Source organism: Erpetoichthys calabaricus, chromosome 15 (assembly GCF_900747795.2).
Source record: "Erpetoichthys calabaricus chromosome 15, fErpCal1.3, whole genome shotgun sequence".
Classification (NCBI taxonomy): Eukaryota; Metazoa; Chordata; class Cladistia; order Polypteriformes; family Polypteridae; genus Erpetoichthys; species Erpetoichthys calabaricus.
Genome location: NC_041408.2, coordinates 73,489,368 through 73,508,429, shown reverse-complemented (window position 1 = coordinate 73,508,429; position 19,062 = coordinate 73,489,368). Strand labels below are relative to the sequence as shown.

General features: G+C 34.9%; 1 protein-coding gene across 38 annotated transcripts in view; it reads right to left on the bottom strand.

The window, feature by feature from the left end:
* The window catches only part of rims1b (regulating synaptic membrane exocytosis 1b), a 459,598-nt gene that overhangs the window by 11,853 nt on the left and 428,683 nt on the right, over window positions 1-19,062 (bottom strand). For 37 of the 38 annotated variants that reach the window (XM_051919562.1, XM_051919565.1, XM_051919570.1 and 34 more), the window contains one exon: window positions 7,698-7,839. In XM_051919562.1, the coding sequence (XP_051775522.1) occupies window positions 7,698-7,839 (142 nt within the window). Of the gene's footprint in view, window positions 1-7,697; window positions 7,840-8,006; window positions 8,210-19,062 lie in introns of those variants that run through there. The other variant, XM_051919594.1, reaches the window with a different exon arrangement.

The window sequence follows — 19,062 nt, the reverse complement described above, 5'->3', positions numbered from 1 at the left end:
GTGAAACTAAATTGCATGTTTTTAGAATAGGAATCCAGAACATCTAGAGAAAACCCACATGGACAAAGAGAGAGTATAAAAACTCTGCATATGGAATATCCATGCTGAAATTAAAATCCAAAACTTTAGAGCCATGAGGCAAGATGATAAACTATTTTTCTTGTTTATAGGAGAAAATTAGTGTATCAAATACTATTTTGTCCTGAAGCAATAAAATACCCATTGTAATTAAAATAAACCAGATAAGCAGAAACAATGCATTTAAGTTAAGTATTACAGTATATCTAATATATGAAATCAGATCACCATAAAGCACGTTTTATGATGTATAATTTTCTGACCACTGGAGGGCAGTATGAGAATTCTGGGATAGCAGGATTCACAATAAATATTAGTGATTTCCTCAATCCATAGTAAATGCACTGTAGAAATATGTCAGCTATTAAGGCTGAAAGTATATAAATAGCTGCAATAAAATAAAGCAGATCAACCATTTATCTTACCCAGTTCATGCTTCCTTTAGTTATTTATATTGTCTTGAGGCACATCAAAAGAATATTTTCTGGTATGTCTCAAAAAAGTTCTAATTTGGTGATGCATTCAAGATCTCCATGTAAATGTATAACACTGAAAAAAATCTTTATGTTGTACCTTTGAATAATTTACAAAGAATGCAATAAAAGCTCCAAAAACATGACTGAAGAAAGTGTATCTACATATCAGTTCTGTATGGACATTTCTTGTGGCTTATTTAGAATTGCTTTGTTCACAGCACTGTGCTTTAGTGAAAGTGAAATCACCTTGGAAGCAATGCAAACTAAACTATTAGTCTTATTAGGCAAATTCTACTAATCAATATCTAAAGGTATTATTGAAATGTCTATTCAAGGAGGATTAGAAAATGTCCATTTCTATGAATGATGTACAAATTGACCTCCAGCTGTCTACAGGTGTGCAGGTTTCAGACCAAACAGTCAGAAAGAAACTCCATTAGGGTGGTATGAGGGTCCGACATCTTTTAGTGGGATCTGTGCTCACAGCCCATCACTGTGCAGTTTCATTAGCACTTGCCAGAGAATACACAGTTGGCAGCTCTGCCATTGGTGCCCTGTTCAATTCACAGATGACAGCAGGTTCAGCTAAACACATTTGACAGACATGAAAGAGTCTGGAGATGCTGTGGTGAACGTTATGCAACCTGCAATATCATCCAGCATGGCCGGTGTGGTGGTGGGTCAGTGATGGCCTGGGGAGGCATACGTTGGAGGGTCGCACAGACCTCCATCTGTACCGACTGCTGTAAGGTATCGGATGAAATCCTCAGAGCCACTATCAGACCTGGTGTAGTGGGCCCTGGCTTCCTCGTGGTGCAGTGCCAGCCTCATGTGGCCAGAGTGTGTATTAATGGATGAGGCACTGATGCCAATTACTGCCCCAAACTTTCCCCAGACATGAATCCAATTGAGAACCTCTGGGATGTTGTGTACAAGTGTTTCCGACGCCACCAAGTAGAGCCACAGACAGTCCAGGAGATCAGTGATGCTTAGATCCAGGTCTGGGAGGAGATCCCCTTGGACACCATCTGCCATCTTATCAGAAGTATGCCCAGTTGTTGTTGGGAGTGCATACAGGCACGTGGGGGCCATACACACTACCGAGTCACAATATGATCCGCTGTGATGAAATTCAGGCAAGTTGAATCAGCCAGTGATTTAAATTTTTGAGTTGATTGGTTGATGATTTTATTTCCATTTACCATTTTACATCCTTTTGTTCTCAACAAATTACACTGTATTACTCAGTAACGATTTTCCACTTAAATATTTCATTCATTGAGATCTGATGTGTGATTTAAGTGTTTCCTTAATGTTTTTGAGTAGTGTAGATCATATTAGACATATATAATGGTGTAAGGTATAAATAGAACAAGAAATGACTAACTGGCATTTAACCCAAAACAAAACACAATTACATTAAAAAAATTATATAATTTTATAAAAAACAAACAATCTAAATATATAAAATGAAATGCAATTACATCAAATGGAAAAAACAAAAATAACCAACCATACAGTATGAAAAGGTAAAAACCAATACATGGAACTGACTGTTATATATGTCAGGTAAAAATTTAAATGTAATACAACAAATAGGGAGAAAGGAGATGAAAGCCATAAAGGATCAAGAACAATCAAGCACTCATTTAGTCCAACATGCCCACGTACGAAAAGTGATTGAAGTTAAGACAGGAACACTTTTAAATGAGCCGCAATTCTGTATACCTGTGTTTTATCTGTTACCTAAGATACAAAATAATTTAAGGAAACCTTTTTGCAGAAAAACTGTTTCATTTAGAGCAGGGACACACAAGTCAATAAGGAACTGGGCCACTTCTAAAAAAAAATTAACGGCAGATCACAGTCCAGTGCTAATTATTTTAAAAGTGTAATCATAATTTATTATTTTGTATTTACTTTCAGAAGTTTTCAGTTTAGTTTAATTAACTTGTGCATTATTGCCAGAATCAAATATATACTGGTCAGATTCCGTTATAGCGAATACTGAAGTAACAAAATTTTCAGAACAATAAATATTTTTTGTTGGTCAGGACAAACTTTCATGCAACATCATGTTAGGTGGATTTCGTTTTAACGAAATGTAAATCTATACTAATAAAAGGCAAAGCCCTCACTGACTGACTGACTGACTGACTGACTGACTCACTCACTCACTCATCACTAATTCTCCAACTTCCTGTGTAGGTGGAAGGCTGAAATTTGGCAGGCTCATTCCTTACAGCTTACTTACAAAAGTTAGGCAGGTTTCATTTCGAAATTCAAAGCGTAACGGTCATAACTGGAACCTCTTTTTTGTCCATAAACTGTAATGGATGGGGGCGGAGTCGCGTATCGCGTCATCATGCCTCCTACGTAATCACGTGAAACGCCTTGGGGCCAATCTGGAAGAAGGTAGCGCAGCGCCTTGATTTAAACGATTCCATGTCTTGGTGGGTTTAATACTGTGTAAGCATACATATTAACACATGTGCAATTAAACGTGTGCATTTACGGGGTGATTTATCAGGCTTAAAAGCTCGCCTTTTATTAAAAAAGTAAATGCAAACTGTTTTCATTCTGAAGGGCACAAACCACGTTGGATTTTGTAATGATAGTTGATTAGTAAGGTCTATTAAGGGATACTTACAGAATGATTAGTAATGCCTGTGAATGCCGATGATAGTAGGAGAATGGGCGTGAACTAAAGAACGATTAGTAACATGTACAGTAAATGTTTCTAAAGTCTGTCTATTAAAAAGTTATTATATCTTTCAATCCTGTGTATTGATTAAACTACGAACCTAACAAGATCACTACATGGTGTCAGAAGTGGTGGATTGGAAGAGTAATGTGAAGAAGAGGTTCAGCTTTTGAACGAGTCTTGTGTCTGTGAGTAACCCGAAAACGTGGTCAGAAAGCGCTAAGACGTTCTAGCAAAAGAGAAAATAAAATATGGAAGGATTACAGCCCCAACCAAATCTCCAGTTAAAGGGAAATGTAGCTGAAAATTGGAAAAGATTTAAACAGAGATTCGAGTTGTATCTTGCTGCGATTGAAGCAGATAGGAAAAGTGAAAAAATGAAAGCGTCTATGCTTCTACATGTAATTGGCGAAGAGGCGCTAGAGGTGTATAACAATTTTCAGTTTGAAGAAGATGGAGACAATATGAAATTGAACAAAATAGTTGAAAAATTCGAAACGTATTGCAACCCAAAGCGCAATCTGACATTTGAGTGGCACAAGTTTTTTACGTGTTTCCAGAAAAGCGGCGAAACAATAGACCAGTATGTGACGGAATTGCGTAATAGGAGCTGTTCTAAGAAGAAACCGTCGAGACATCAAAGTACCAATAACCTCTAATCAGAACACTAACACCAGCGAAACAAATATTAACAAAAAAACAAGTATAAATCAGGAAAGAACATCTCAACTGCAAACACAATTAACCAGAAGATCAAAACATCAAGTAAAACCACCAGAACGACTCATTGAGACATGTTGAGGATTAAAGGAACATTTTCAATTAAGAAATGCTGAATTCCTTTAACAGTTGTGCTTTTTATACATAGTTTGAATGCTGGATGCATGCCTGAAATGTTCTGGATAGTTCAGTTGTTTGAAGTGATAAAGAATTAAACATGTGCATTTACGGGGTGATTTCTCAGGCTTAAAAGCTCGCCTGTTATTAAAAAGGTAAATGCAAACTGTTTTCATTCTGAAGGGCACAAACCACGTTAGATTTCAGCCGTTAAACGCGCAAAAATGTCGGTACACCAGATAAATAAGCGCAACATATTATCAGTTGTATTGTATGCTTACAATACATATAGAAATGTGTTAATCGTTAACTAATAGTATGGGATGGTGTTTTTCGACTCGCGCCTTGATTTAAACGATTGCATGTCTTGGTGGGTTTGCGTAGCTTATTGTCAATATCTTTACACCTCTTTTTAAGACTTATTGACTGAAACGGGCTTTCACGAAAAAAGTTAGGGCTTTGCTACAGGATACACCCTCCACAAGTTAAGGAAGTAAAAATAAAAGGTATATATTTCTGTTTTATTTAAACCTTTTAAGTTCGTATGCATAGCCCCATTTGGCTGTTTTAGTGTTTTTTTTTCTTTCTTCAGTAATATTTAATCTCCTTAAAGAAAAACAACATATGCATTTTACTTTTTTTGCATCTCTTTAGTAATATTTTAGTGTAAAAGGATAACCAGTATTTAAACCTTTTATGTTACTTTATAAAGTTATTTTACACAATGTTGAAAAATTAATAAGAAAGCTACATATTTTGGTAGCTGCTGCTTTAATTTTCAATGAAATGAAAAAAGCTCTCCAAGAGAAAACCTCAATGAAGAAGAAACAGTTTGCTAATATCTAAAAAGGAGAAACCCTCATTTATAAAGGTTTCCTGCAGATGACTTAACTGAAAATAAATGAATAGTTCCTATGTGTATAATACATATTTATCTATTTTATTTATGCCTTTATTCCAGCAACTTGCAACATCTGAGGTACAATTTGTTACATTACTTTTGTTTTTTGCAGCACAGGCAGGTGAAGTGACTTCCTCAGGGTCACACAGTGGTGTCAGTACCAGGATTTGAACTGACAAGCTCCGGGTTTGCTGAAATATTACTGAAGAAAGAAAAAAAACGAAAACGGGCAAATGGGGCTATGCATACAAATGTCCATCCATCCATTATCCAACCCGCTATATCCTAAATACAGGGCAGGGTATTAGCCCACCGCAGATAATAAATTATAGATAATTACAATTGACGATAAAAACAAAAAGAGGGTAATTCTAAATATTTTTAAACATGGATGACTTTGGGAGTATTAATTGTTCTACTGATCAAATCTACAAATCAATTGATTTGTATAATTGTATTTCAAAATTACTTGCTCCGTAAAGGGCCTTGTGATGGTGTTACATAAAATAAGCATTGACTGAATGTTTGATTTACTTTAATTTTCTAAGCATAGATTACACACTCTTTCTCCTTATTAGCTGCATGAAACTGGTCCTGCTATTGTAGTACTCCAGCACATAACTTCATTAAATCTTCCAATTGATAAAGCATTCATCCACTAAGCCAGGAGAATAATATGAAGATTTATCAATAATCATTGCATTGTTTCTTCTGTTAATCTCTGCCTATGTGAAGCTTGCACATTGTCCTTGTGTCCGAGTATTTTTTCCTCTAGGTACTACGATTTTTGTCCCACATTTCAAAGTTGCGCATGTCAAGTTAAATGATAAATAGCCTGGTCTTCAGTAAGTAAGCGACCGTATTTCTGTGCATGTGTGTACCTGTCAATACATTCAAGCCCTGTCTAAGTTTTGCTCTTGCCTTGCTCACAATACTGTTGGGTGTTTTGATTGCAAAGGATGCAAGGCAGAAACAAACACTAAACTAGATTAAATGGGAGTAAATAACTTTTATTTTCTCATAGTGTGCAACAAACACACTCAACTGTTGAAAATGTCATTGAGTTTAATGGAGTTTTGATGAGCTGATGGAGGATTTCCACAACTGATCTAAGAATTGCTTAGTAACTGAAGAAACACAAACACTACTCACTGATTTCCTTATTACACCCCAGTTACAACTCTTCTAAACATATTTATTTTCATAAAGGAGTAAAAGTGTTCATTGTTATGCAGAATGAGATAGCTAAAAATAATTAAAAATGACTAATGCCTTAAAAGCTAAATAACAAAAAACACCTCTTTAATGCCACATACACTTATGCTAGAATTACGTGTAGCAGAGCTAGACCCTATTCTACCAGCATCAGGACTAATAATTAATTCTAATATATAAAGCTTAATGTGGGTGTGCATGGGAGTGTGTGTTTTTATACAATTCCACATCCTTGGTTAAATCTCAACAAAAAATTTGCACACACATCCTACTTTGTCCAGAAAAGACACTGACTACTTTGGAATCATAAACCTTGATCCTGGAGTTACTGGTGGTGGGCTATTGTTTCTTTATACTAAAATGTGTTTTAAGGTTAGTGTCTTTTCCTAGATATTGAGCCCTGAAATAATTTAATTTGCCTCAGGGAGACTACGTTAAGAAACATCATTGATAGACGTTAGACAGTCCTTCCTCAAAATCACTTACCTGGACAATGCTGCTAATATATTATGAGCACATCCCCTATTTAAATTCACAAATTTGACACAAGCTCATATGTACTATACTTGTTATGCTTCCCTAACTTTATATCACACGCTCTAGGATGTGCAATCTGCTTTAGTTAAGTTTTTAAGTGCACATTTGTGTCCAGTTCATTCAGTATGTATTAATGGTATATTTTTATTAGCTAATAAATATGTATGTTTAGCTTAAGGAAGACATGCATGGACATAACCTCACTTATTATGTAAACCTCACAACTTTTATTACTGTATTAAGTAAAGGCAATTTTTGCACTTAATTTATGTATATTGAGACTAGTGAATATTTACTCAAATAAAGTAAGTGGTGTATGAGGAAGGCACAATGCAAATTAAAGCTGTAAGAATGCAGCAGATGTAAGCACTTTGAGTTTTTAATGCAGTGTGATCTCTGGTGTGACTTTGTTGTTATGGCACGGACAAAGAAAAAAAACTGAACAGCTTAAGCAGTATATTTAAGGACACCTCTGTCTCTAAAAGATCAAGAAACAATATGCAAGGTGTCGATAAGTTAATAAATAATGTAAAAAGCAAAAGCAAGACTATTTAAGACAACAGAAGCTGATGTGTACCAAGCAAAGAAAGAAAAACATCTCTAGAAATTTTACAAGTGTATCTCAGGTAATACATATTAGTAAGCAATAGCTCAAATGTCCAAAAACCTATAAGTGCCTGAATTTAATAAAGACAAAAAATAAATAGATTTTAGGGATGTGCCAAATTGATCTGTATATACTTTAAAGAAAAATAATCATAATTAATGATGCACTCATGGTGATTAAAGAGCAAAAAAGAATAACAAATTAACCTGTTTTAACTTATTTGAAAAGGTTTTGAAAATCTTAAATTGTGCAATGAATGTTCATACAGATCACTTATTAACTAAAATATAGGCTGTTTATTTTGATGGAAATGTATAAAACAACTACTGCATGCATACTTACTTCCCCTCCGAGCTATAGCTGTTCATACTTCCATCGGTGGACTCACGGCTTGGCTGGCGGACCATTCGATTTCTCATCTCCACTGCCATCCCTGTCTCTGTGCTTCTTTGAATGGTACTTTTCAACTTCTTGTTGGCAGCTTCTGCAAATGCAAAAAAACAGCAAAAAAGTTCAAGTACTTAGGTGTTGTTAATTGATTTAAAAAAATTAGTACATTTTAATTTTTGTTATATGCAATAGCCACATTGCCAGTTATTTGTGTTTTTACCCTAATCATGCAAATCCAATGAAGAACTCGGATATTCTCACCAAACGTAACTCCTTGTGATAGCAGAGATACTTGTCTATCCATGAACAGTCTGCATTGCCATAGCAGCTGTCACCAGCCTCCTTCATAAACTCTGGTCTTACAAAAACAATGATCACTCATTTTTTAAACATCCCAAATAAAAACTAATGGTGCACAATATTCTGCCCCGCTATTTCCTGTACACCCTCAAGATAGGTTTATAGCATAGTGAAATACCTAGAAGTCTTTGCCTTAATGCAAAATGCCTTATGTAAAACATACTACTGTATATATAAGTATACACTCTTCCACTCTGATTACAACGGGCCTTTGCAACTAAAGCCTCAGTCCAAGCAGTTTTTAAATCATTGTCACTTTGTTTAATTTTGTAACAACTGTCCTGTTTTCCATCAAGGTTCATTCCGTGTAGTGTACTTTAGAGGTTGCAAAATATCCATGGTACTGTTTAAGAAATACTAGCTGAGCCAACTAATGCTGAATGTATCACTGCTGGTCATGGCTTTCATAAGCTAAAGACTGCTACTGGAGATACTACACAGCTGGAATTGGCAACAAAAAAATTCTTCTAGCCTTAACTTTCACAGCAAATGTCTAACTAAAAAAATCAAAAGGGTTGAATTATATTTAATGTTATGTTAATAATAACTACTGATAATTATTTAAAAAGTCACCTGAATTTACTTCAGAGGTTTGTTAAACATAATTCAGTTTAATTAAGTTAATCTCATAGAGCCTTGTAACATTTGTTGAAGCTTTTGGTGAAGACTAAGCAAGAATTTGTCAGTTCACATCAGTGATCACTTCAGGCTGAAATGAAATTCAGTTTTAGTTTTGACAATGGAGTTGATAAAATTTACAGTGATGGAATGGGTTCACTTTCAGCATGAAACAAGCTGGCCAGTTTTAAAAGGAAACCAAAATGGCTACTTCATGCCTTAGATAATTCATTGTAATGTGTTTGCTCATTGTATGCATGTTAGCATACAAAGTTATTTCTTTTCTACAATGACAGATTTCTTTGGCTGTCACAGTCAGTTAATTTTGGTAATAATATATCAGTAGTGTCTGCATTATAATATTTGCAAATCAAACATATTTAATACTATTTCATTACTATATGTGCTTCATTTTAGATTTTATTGTAAATTGAACAGTTTTATAAATTTTAGGGCAAGGTACAGCTAGAAGCCTCTTACTCACAGGAAACATTACCTTTATATATTTCTTGAGTAGACAGAGTGTGGTTACCTTTTTACAACAAAAATATACTACATTACATTATTTCTGATTCAGGACAATATAGTGCATGTGTTTAAGAAATCCAAGGAATGGCTCCAAAAGATGTAGTTATATTATGTAAGGACCAAGGAATTGCCCTTAAGGCCTCCCTTCATGTTCTTGTTATTCCCAATACCACATAACTCATTACGGTGCCTGGTAACAATACTTGTGGCAGTCTCAAAAATGAAGGAGCTACAGCCAATGTCTGACATATTTATTATGCTTACATTTTTACCATGCCCTGAAACAGCTCATTGTTTCAGCAATTTCTCTAAAGCCAGTGTTCACAATGTTTACAGTAGGTCAAGACTCAAAAGCAACATGAATAAGCAAGACGCCTGTAGTATACAGTTGGCTATATGACACAATTAAGACAGAGGTAGATCCAGATAAGGAAGTTCAGAAACAAAGTAGTAAATAAAATATTTCTGAATTTTATTATCTCAGATATATAGGCAGTTTTAAAAGGCAAGAAAATGATCAGGCAACACAGCAGAAGTTCAACAGGGCAGGCAGAAATATACAACAGAAAAAGAGACAAAAAAATCCCAAAGGCAAACAGTTCTTGGTTATCCAAAAGACAAAACTGCAAATACCATATAAGACAAGCACAGACATCCTTTTACAAGAACCATCAAGAATAGTATTACAGCAAATCCATATTTAAATCTTAATCCCTATATTACATGACTACTGTGTCGGTATTGTAAGCAACACAATGATGTGGCAATCAGTGTATGTAGAGAGACACCTCAGGCAGAGCCACAGCACCTGCACAGCAATTTCTAATTTTTTTCAGTGTTGCAAACATTGTTATGAAATTGTGTGAGTGAATCACGCACCTTACCTCAAAACTTTAGTTTTCCTTACTTGAAATAACTATCTTGAAATGTTAGTTTTCCTTATCTAATGAATCTGATATTGAACATTGGAAAGTTAGAACACCACGGATTTGGCAGGTTGGACATAAACCCACACTGAATAAGGAACATTCAAATGCTACAAATGTTTGGATTCAAACCAATTGACAACCAAGAATGGTTATCAACCTGCGTCCAATGCTTTTGGGAAAAGCTGGAGAAGCAGGTAAGAAAATGATAATGATTAATACTTCGTTCAATTTACTGTCAATAGGGACAACATTGGATCAGTTTCACTTCATGTATTTCCTGGACGTACTGTGTTCAGGCTGAAGTTTGTTCTGATATGAAGCTCTCACAATAATTCACCCACTGCAAATCATTTGTTGCTAAAAGAAAGCAAACATTCGGGCCATAAAACTAGAACTCTCCATAAGGATTACACATTTAACAAAATTAATAAATGATTATTCACTGTAATTTATTTTATAAATAGTACTACAGATATACAAGTTGCCTTGTTGCTATATTAACACTAGTTATATACTGACTTAGCTTTCTTTAAAACGCATATATAAAAGTACTTCGCTTTTATCAAAAAAGTGAGACTATGTCTGAGAATGATTTGTAAATCCTTTAGACATGAAGTCGGAGGATGAGATCTTTTATATAAATCAACACCACGGTAGCATTTTTAAGTGAAAGAGAGATAGGGACAAAAAAGGATGTTTAGGCCAATTGTGCCATTAATTGGACAATTATAGTAAATGGTGCTTTGTATTTGACTATAAAACTTTTAAAGAATATTCAAGGCACATAATTAATTCTAGGGACAGCCCTGGAAGTAACCTCTACATACAACTTAAAGGGTAGGTTTCGCAAGTGGCCTAGTGACTTAAGAGATGGTAACTGAGCTAGTACAAGCATTCAGCCTGTTATCACATAGTTCCACTAAAGTTTTGGAGAGGAAAGGAGAGATCAGGGGGTGAGTGGGAGACACTTATTGTGGTGATTGGCCTTTTTCCTGCAGTTAGCCAAATGGGTGAGGCACAGCATCTAACATAGCTTCTTCGCCAGCCAAAACATCTCATCGAGACATGTCTTAGAGGTTTTCAGTATCTATTTCATCTACATGTCTCAGCAGTTTGTTTCAGATAGCCACAACACTTTGCTTAAAAAAGTGCTTCCTTTCTTTAATCCTAAATGTGAATTTCCCCTTGGGATTAATAAAGTATCTATCTATCTATCTATCTATCTATCTATCTATCTATCTATCTATCTATCTATCTATCTATCTATCTATCTATCTATCTATCTATCTATCTATATGTACTAGCCCTTAATTACTGGTGTGAGTATGTGATTCACCATTTAGTTCAAAACATTTGAATGGATCTACATTATTAATGGATAAAATAATATGATTCTGAAGACCAAGATTAGACCCCAATGCAGTCTCCTCTGCTTGAGACTAAACAGGTTTAATTCTTTTTAGTCCGTCAGAGTATGACATGTCTTTAATTACTGGGATGCACTTGGTTGTTCTTCTCTGCACAGATTCAGTTGCTGCTGTTTGGTGAAGCAGACATGCTGCATTTTTTTTGCGCGTTATTTTTAAACTACTATTTTCCATAAATTGCTGAACCATTTCACTCTTTGGTCCAGGTTAACATAGCACGTACATTTGGAGCATATTTCTTATACAAAAATGTAAATTCCTATTGGTATTATACACGGCACTGCAAACAGCACCCATTGATTTCCTGAATCTACTATTGTTTTTATATGATCACTTTGAGAGGTGCTTATCCTTATCAATAAAACTGGTTGCAAGTCCAAAACAAACTTAAAAGAATTGCAGCTCTACTGAAGATGACATTCATTCGTATTAGGTTCACAGTGATGTGGAATGAAAGCAGAGCATCTGATGAAAGCCCGTGAAAACACTGTAGAAGAACGTGCAAATTCCAGGTAAGGTTACTGGTCCAGGAATGGACCTCAGCACCAACTGCTACACCACTGTAATGAATGTAGAAGAAGATGTAAATAATGAATGTGAGAACTTTAAATGCATTTGTCTAATGTAGCTAATTCTAGTAGCTAAATATTTATTACAGTGGGATGCATGCCTTCTTCTCCTCCTTCTACTTTTTAATTTAGAAATAATGTTAGAAAACACTCATGAGAAGCATTTTGTTAAAAAACGCTTCTTTGACTCATCAGCAGCTTTAAAACTTACAAACATTCTAAACAATCAATCCGTTTATAGTGCCAACTATAATAGCAAGGATAATGTAAATAATAAGGTGGAAAGATTTAATACTAAAGTGAGAGCTGCTGTTGACATAGTTGCACCTGTAAAGACAGTTAAAAAAAATCTTCTAGCATTGTTATACCATGGAAGACCCAAAGAGTGTCTGATTTAAAGAGAACATGCCGTAGAGCTGAGCGTAAATGGAGGAAAACTAAACTAACTATTGACTATGAAATATTAAAAGTTAAAATAACAGAATACAATAACACAGTCTGTCTTGAGAGGCGCTGCTATTTCTCTAAGATTATAAATAACAATGCTAGTAATCCCCGAGTCTTATTTTTGACAATTGATCATGTTAAACCCAGGTAACTCAAAGGAATGCCTCCTAAGTACTTCCAGTAAAACCTGTGAGGCTTTTGCTGTATTTTTCAATCAAAAAATTAATGATATTTGAAATAACATAGTATATCTCCCCAACACTAAGGATCCTCCTAAACCCCAGTATTCCATTGTAAACAAATTAAACTCTTTCACTAGAATAGATGATTTACATAAAATAATTTCTCAACTGAAACCCTCCACCTGCACCCTTGACCCAATACCAACAAATTTTTTCAAAGAAGTATCGGACGTGCTAATTGATAATATTCTTGACATAGTAAATTTGTCATTAGCAGACTGTCTCAAGACTGCTGTAGTTAAACCCCTACTTAAGAAAAATAATCTTGACCCCTCTGCTCTTGAAAATTTTAGACCCATCTCTAACCTGCCTTTCTTAAGTAAAATTCTAGAGAAGGCAGTCATTATGCAGTTAAATGACCACCTCAATAAACATGCTATTCTTGATAAATTTCAGTCAGGTTTTAGAACAAATCACAGCACAGAACCTGCACTCGTTACAGTAGTAAATGACTTGCGGGTAAATGCAGACAGAGGCCATTTATCTGTTCTCATCCTCTTAGATCTAAATGCCGCATTTGACACCTTTGATCATAATATTCTTAGAAATCGCCTTAGTCAATGGGTGGGCCTCTCTGGCAGCGTCTTAAATTGGTTTGAATCCTACCTGTTAGGGAGAAAATTCTTTGTTAGTAGTGGTAATTACAACTCAAGGACACATGATATCCAATATGGTGTTCCACAAGACTCTATCCTGGGTCTGCTGCTCTTCTCAATCTACATGCTTCCGTTAGGTCAGATTATCTCAGGGAACAACGTGAGCTACCAGAGCTATGCTGATGACACACAGCTGTATTTATCAATAGCACTTGATGACCCCGATTCTATTGATTCACTAACACAATGTCTGACTTGTATTTCAGAATGGATGAATAGTAACTTTCTCAAGCTAAATAAAGAGAAAACTGAAATCTTAGTGATTGGCAATAATGGATACAATGAAGCTATTAGAAATAAACTGGATATATTAGGATTAAAAATCAAGACGGAGGTAAAAATCTTAGGGGTAACTATTGATTGTAATCTGAATTTTAAATTGCATATTAATCAGATCACTAGGACAGCATTTTTCCACTTAAAAAACATAGCAAAAGTTAGACCTCATATCATTGAAAGATGCTAAGAAATTAGTTCACACGTTTGTTTTCAGTCGACTAGATTACTGTAACACAGTCCTCTCAGGAATACCCAAAAAAGACATAAATCGTTTGCAACTAGTGCAGAATACAGCTGCTAGAATCCTAACAAGGAAAAGAAAATCCAAGCACATTTCTCCAGTTTTGATGTCACTACACTGGTTACCTGTGTCATTCTGGATTGACTTTAAAATTCTGCTTATGGTTTATAAAGCCTTAAATAATCTCGCCCCATCTTATATATCGGAATGTCTGACATCTTATATTCCAAATCGTAATCTCAGATCCTCAAATGAGTGTCTCCTTAGAATTCCGAGAGCAAAACTTAAAAGAAGTGGTGAGGCAGCCTTCTGCTGTTATGCACCTAAAATCTGGAATAGCCTACCAATAGGAATTCGCCAGGCTAATACAGTGGAGCACTTTAAAAAACTACTGAAAACACATTATTTTAACATGGCCTTCTCATAACTTCACTGTAATTTAATCCTGATACTCTGTATATCCAATTCATTATAATAACTATCCATGGTAGCTCTAAAATCTGTACTAACCCCTATTGTCTCTTCTGTTTCTTTTTCCGGTGTCCTTTTGGTGGTGGCGATTGCCACCACCATCTACTCAAAGCTCCATGATGTTCCAACAGCGAAGAATTAAAAGCCAGAAGTCTGCATGTCCATCATCATCAAGTCCTTCCATGAGAACCCTAGACACAAGAGGACTATTTCATTTATGTTAGGTAGAATGCCCAGAGGGGACTGGGCGGTCTCATGGCCTGGAACCCCTGCAGATTTTATTTTTTTCTCCAGCTGTCTGGAGTTTTTTTTTTGTTTGTTTTTTCTGTCCACCCTGGCCATTGGACCTTTACTCTTTTTTTTATGTTAACTAATATCGTCTTATTTTAATTTCTTATGTTGTTATATATTTTTTTTATTTACTGCTTTTCATTATGTAAAGCACTTTGAGCTACTTTGTTGTATGAAAATGTGCTATACAAATAAATATTATTATTATATATTCTTCTTAAAAAATGTAGGGAAGTGTCAGTTCAAATTCACTGTTAACTACCCTATGAAATGCTGTTTATGATTTACTGTAAGCATCCACTCATTGATGAGTTTAAGATGTTTGTGTTGTACAGTTTTTCAGCAGTGTACTGAATATACTTTGAAGTATTAACTGTTGCAACACAACCTTACCATTCCACTATTCATCATTTTCCTGAACATGCCCTTATAGTAAGGAACTACCATGTTAAAAAGAAGTCATCATTAAAAAAATGTATTCAGCAATTAATACATTTATTGTAAGCGTTCCTTAGGTATTTTTGGCATCTTGAATATATGGGAATAGTATGCTATTATTATTATGTCCAAATCAAGTCATTAGAATAAATTATACTTTATTATTTATGAATTTCTGTTTAGCACAACTCCATTTTGTTTTTTGTGTGGTTATCAACTTTTTTAGGTTCCTGTTGTCAAGACACAACTCCCAGTTGCCAAGGCATGGCTCTGGAAGCCATGTTATGTAATGCCTACAGTGTTTTATAAGCCAGTGTCATAGATACATTAGCATTTGAGTTTTGTGGATAAATCAAACAGCTTTGTGCGAGTTATTGTGAACAATTCTGGTCTTGAAAATTTTAGAAATTGTTTTTGACTTTAATATTTGGTTAACATTTAGGCTTTGGCAATTATAATTATGACTTTCTGGTTAATGACTCGTGTTAGTGGCTTTAGACTTTAGATTTATCTTTTGGTCCGTTTAAAAACTGAAAATTGGTCAGTTCCCTGATAGTACCCACAAACAGACAGAGCAAGTAATAAAGCAAGGCAGGACCAGTCCTGGAAGGGATACAAAGAGAAATCACATGAAAAGAGAACACTGAATGCAACAAAGCCAAAGCTAAAATGTACTGGGGTTCATGTGACACAAAGAGGCAAAGTCACATGCTGGGCAATTATGCCAAACAAATTTATGTCATGAAAAAAAGTTATAAAATAAAAAATGCCTACAATACTATATAAATCAATAGAACACCAGAAAATAATACATTTTTGCTCCTCAATCTAGAATTTTATGTTTACTCACTAATAGAAAAAGTATTTTATCTACATATATACAGAATATCAACGGACATAAGCAAGAAAGAGCATGGACAGATAACAGTAACAGTAGTACTGGCTTCTACATGCCAAAGGCATGAATGTTTGGCTAACTAGTAATTCAGAATTTCTGCAACCTTGTAATTGGAAATACAGGTCTATAACGTGGATTGATCAACAATTTACAAAAAATATATGATATACAACATGTAGAAAATAATCATACAAAATAGCTAAAAAGTAGTATATGATGTTTTCTGAATACAATAGCATTTACATAGTTTTAAATACACATCTCAGTAAAACAAATGTTGACCAGTACTTTTTATTTATAGATCTTATCACAATAAAGAAGCTTAAACACAGGACAAATGTTAGTACATGTTTGCCTTTGGGTGATATGCTTTTCTCTCTTTTTAATTCAACCCTAAAACATTAGTTTTATCTGGCCTTTTCAACCAGCAATGAAACAGTACAATTTTTATTTTATCCTCTTTACACTGATACAGTATGTTCTGGTAACTTAGTAATATACTGCATGTAATCTCTCTGAAAGCTGGGTCATTTGTGAGCAATGATGCATTTAATGCTTCCAGCAAGGAACCTTGATGTATGGTGACAGCTCAATCAGCATGGCACATTTTAAATGTACAGATGGAACTACATAAAGAGCTTTAGCTTTCAACCTAATATGAGACTGTAAAAGTAATTCTTAAATTTTTATCCAGAATGTACAGCAGTCAAATACCACAACATTCAGTTTTATGTAGATTTGTTAGGTTTTAAAATAAGAAATTATTACTCAAATATTTTTCACACATCTAAAAAAAAAAAAAAAAACTATTAGAAATACTAAACTTTGAAGTAGACCTATAGTAATAATACAAATAGCTGCACTATTTTTTTAACCTTACATTTGCAATTATTGTATAACAGGATGTAGAATCAAACTCAATAAGAACAAAATAAATGTAGTTTATTGTAGTGATTAAAAACGAAGAAGTTTCAATCTAATCCTGCAAATTTTGAAAAAATCAACTCCTTGTCTAACCAGTTCTGTTGTCTCTTAGTGGGCAAAAAAAGAAAGAATCAAAGAGGTTTCTTATATATAAAAAGAAAACCTATTCACGATAAATGTTTCAATTGTGTGATAACAACATTTTCTGGCCTGTAACTCTTTTTAGATAGATAGATAGATAGATAGATAGATAGATAGATAGATAGATAGATAGATAGATAGATAGATAGATAGATAGATAGATAGATAGATAGATAGATAGATAGATAGATAGATAGATAGATAGATAGATAGATAGATAGACAGACAGACTTTATTAATCCCAAGGGGAAATTCACATACTCCAGCAGCAGCATACTGATACAAAAAACAATATTAAAGAGTAATAAAAATGCAGATAAAAACAGACAATGACTTTGAATAATGTTAACGTTTACCCCCCCCGGGTAGAATTGAAGAGTCGCATAGTTTGGGGGAGGAATGATCTCCTCAGTCTGTCAGTGGAGCAGGATAGTGACAGCAGATCCACAATATCCACAACAATCCACAACAACTTGAGGGGAAGACATGTATATTGTCTATAAGGGCTAATCAGGTTTTAATCAAGATACGTATAATGAACAATGTATTAGTATTAGAAACCTGCTGGAAGAGTCCGCCAATGCAATTGGAGAAATGCGTTTAAGAATAGTACAGAGTCCTGCAAAGACAATGCCACATTATGTAACAGATGACTACAATAAGCTACTCTCTTCACTGGGACATGTCAGTTTACATGACTGAAAAATCACTGGGTATATCACATTTAGTGACACTAGTGGCAACAAAGGCTACCAGTCAGTTTGAAAAAAATCTATATCTAAGAAGCTTTTCTAAATCCTTGTTAATCTGCTAAATTTGATCATTGGAATTCTAACTCTGGGACAAAAATCAGAAACTATAGATCCTGGGGTACCATAAATACAAAAGATTTCCCAAATTAAAATATCAGCCACTTCTTAAGAATGAACTGTATGTTTTTTGAGAAGTGATCCAAAATAACTAGAACTGTGATATTAACCTATGAAGGTGGAAATTCCAGTTCTTCCCAGGAATGATTAGGAGGAGGTAAAGCCTGAAAAAAATCCCATGGCAAGTGCCTGTTTAGACTTCACTCTACTACAAACCTTGTAAGCTAATACAAATTATTTTATATCCTTAAATATATGTTCACACCAAATATATAACTGTAAAATACCCATAAGTCCATAAACAGAATTTATCATGCACTTGGAAAAAAAGTGCATTTGAATTTCTCAGAAGCTCTTCTCTCAAAGACTGGCCAGTTGGTGCACCCTCAAAATATCAATCTGAATACTATGAGAACAGTGGAAATGAGCATGGATTTTAGGAGACACTCATCGCCATCTATACCCCTGGTTGTAAATGCTGTATTGTTGCTATAAGAAGGCTGATAATCACTCACAGTCTGAAATGGAATGAAAACCTAACACCTCTATGAAAAAGCTTAATAGCACATGTTTTTTCGCAGGCACCTTACAAAGTTTAATTTCCCAATCATCCATCCATCCATCCATTTTCCAACCCACTGAATCTGAACACAGGGTCACGGGGGTCTGCTAGAGCCAATCCCAGCCAACACAGGGCACAAGGCAGGAACCAATCCCAGGCAGGGTGCCAACCCACCGAAAGGACAATTTCCCAATCAGTGTCGGTATATTTTTATAGAGCAGTCTGGTATGGTAATGCACCTAATCATTCAAAACAAACTGCAACATGTCACTTGGAAAGCAGAAAGGATTGCAGACCTGAAATTGCACTCTGCTGAAGAAATGTATACACCATGGACAAGAAAACATGCTCAAAATATAATCAAGGATCACACTCATCCAGGCAGCCATTTCTTTCAGTTACTGCCATCACAGAAGCATTACTGGTC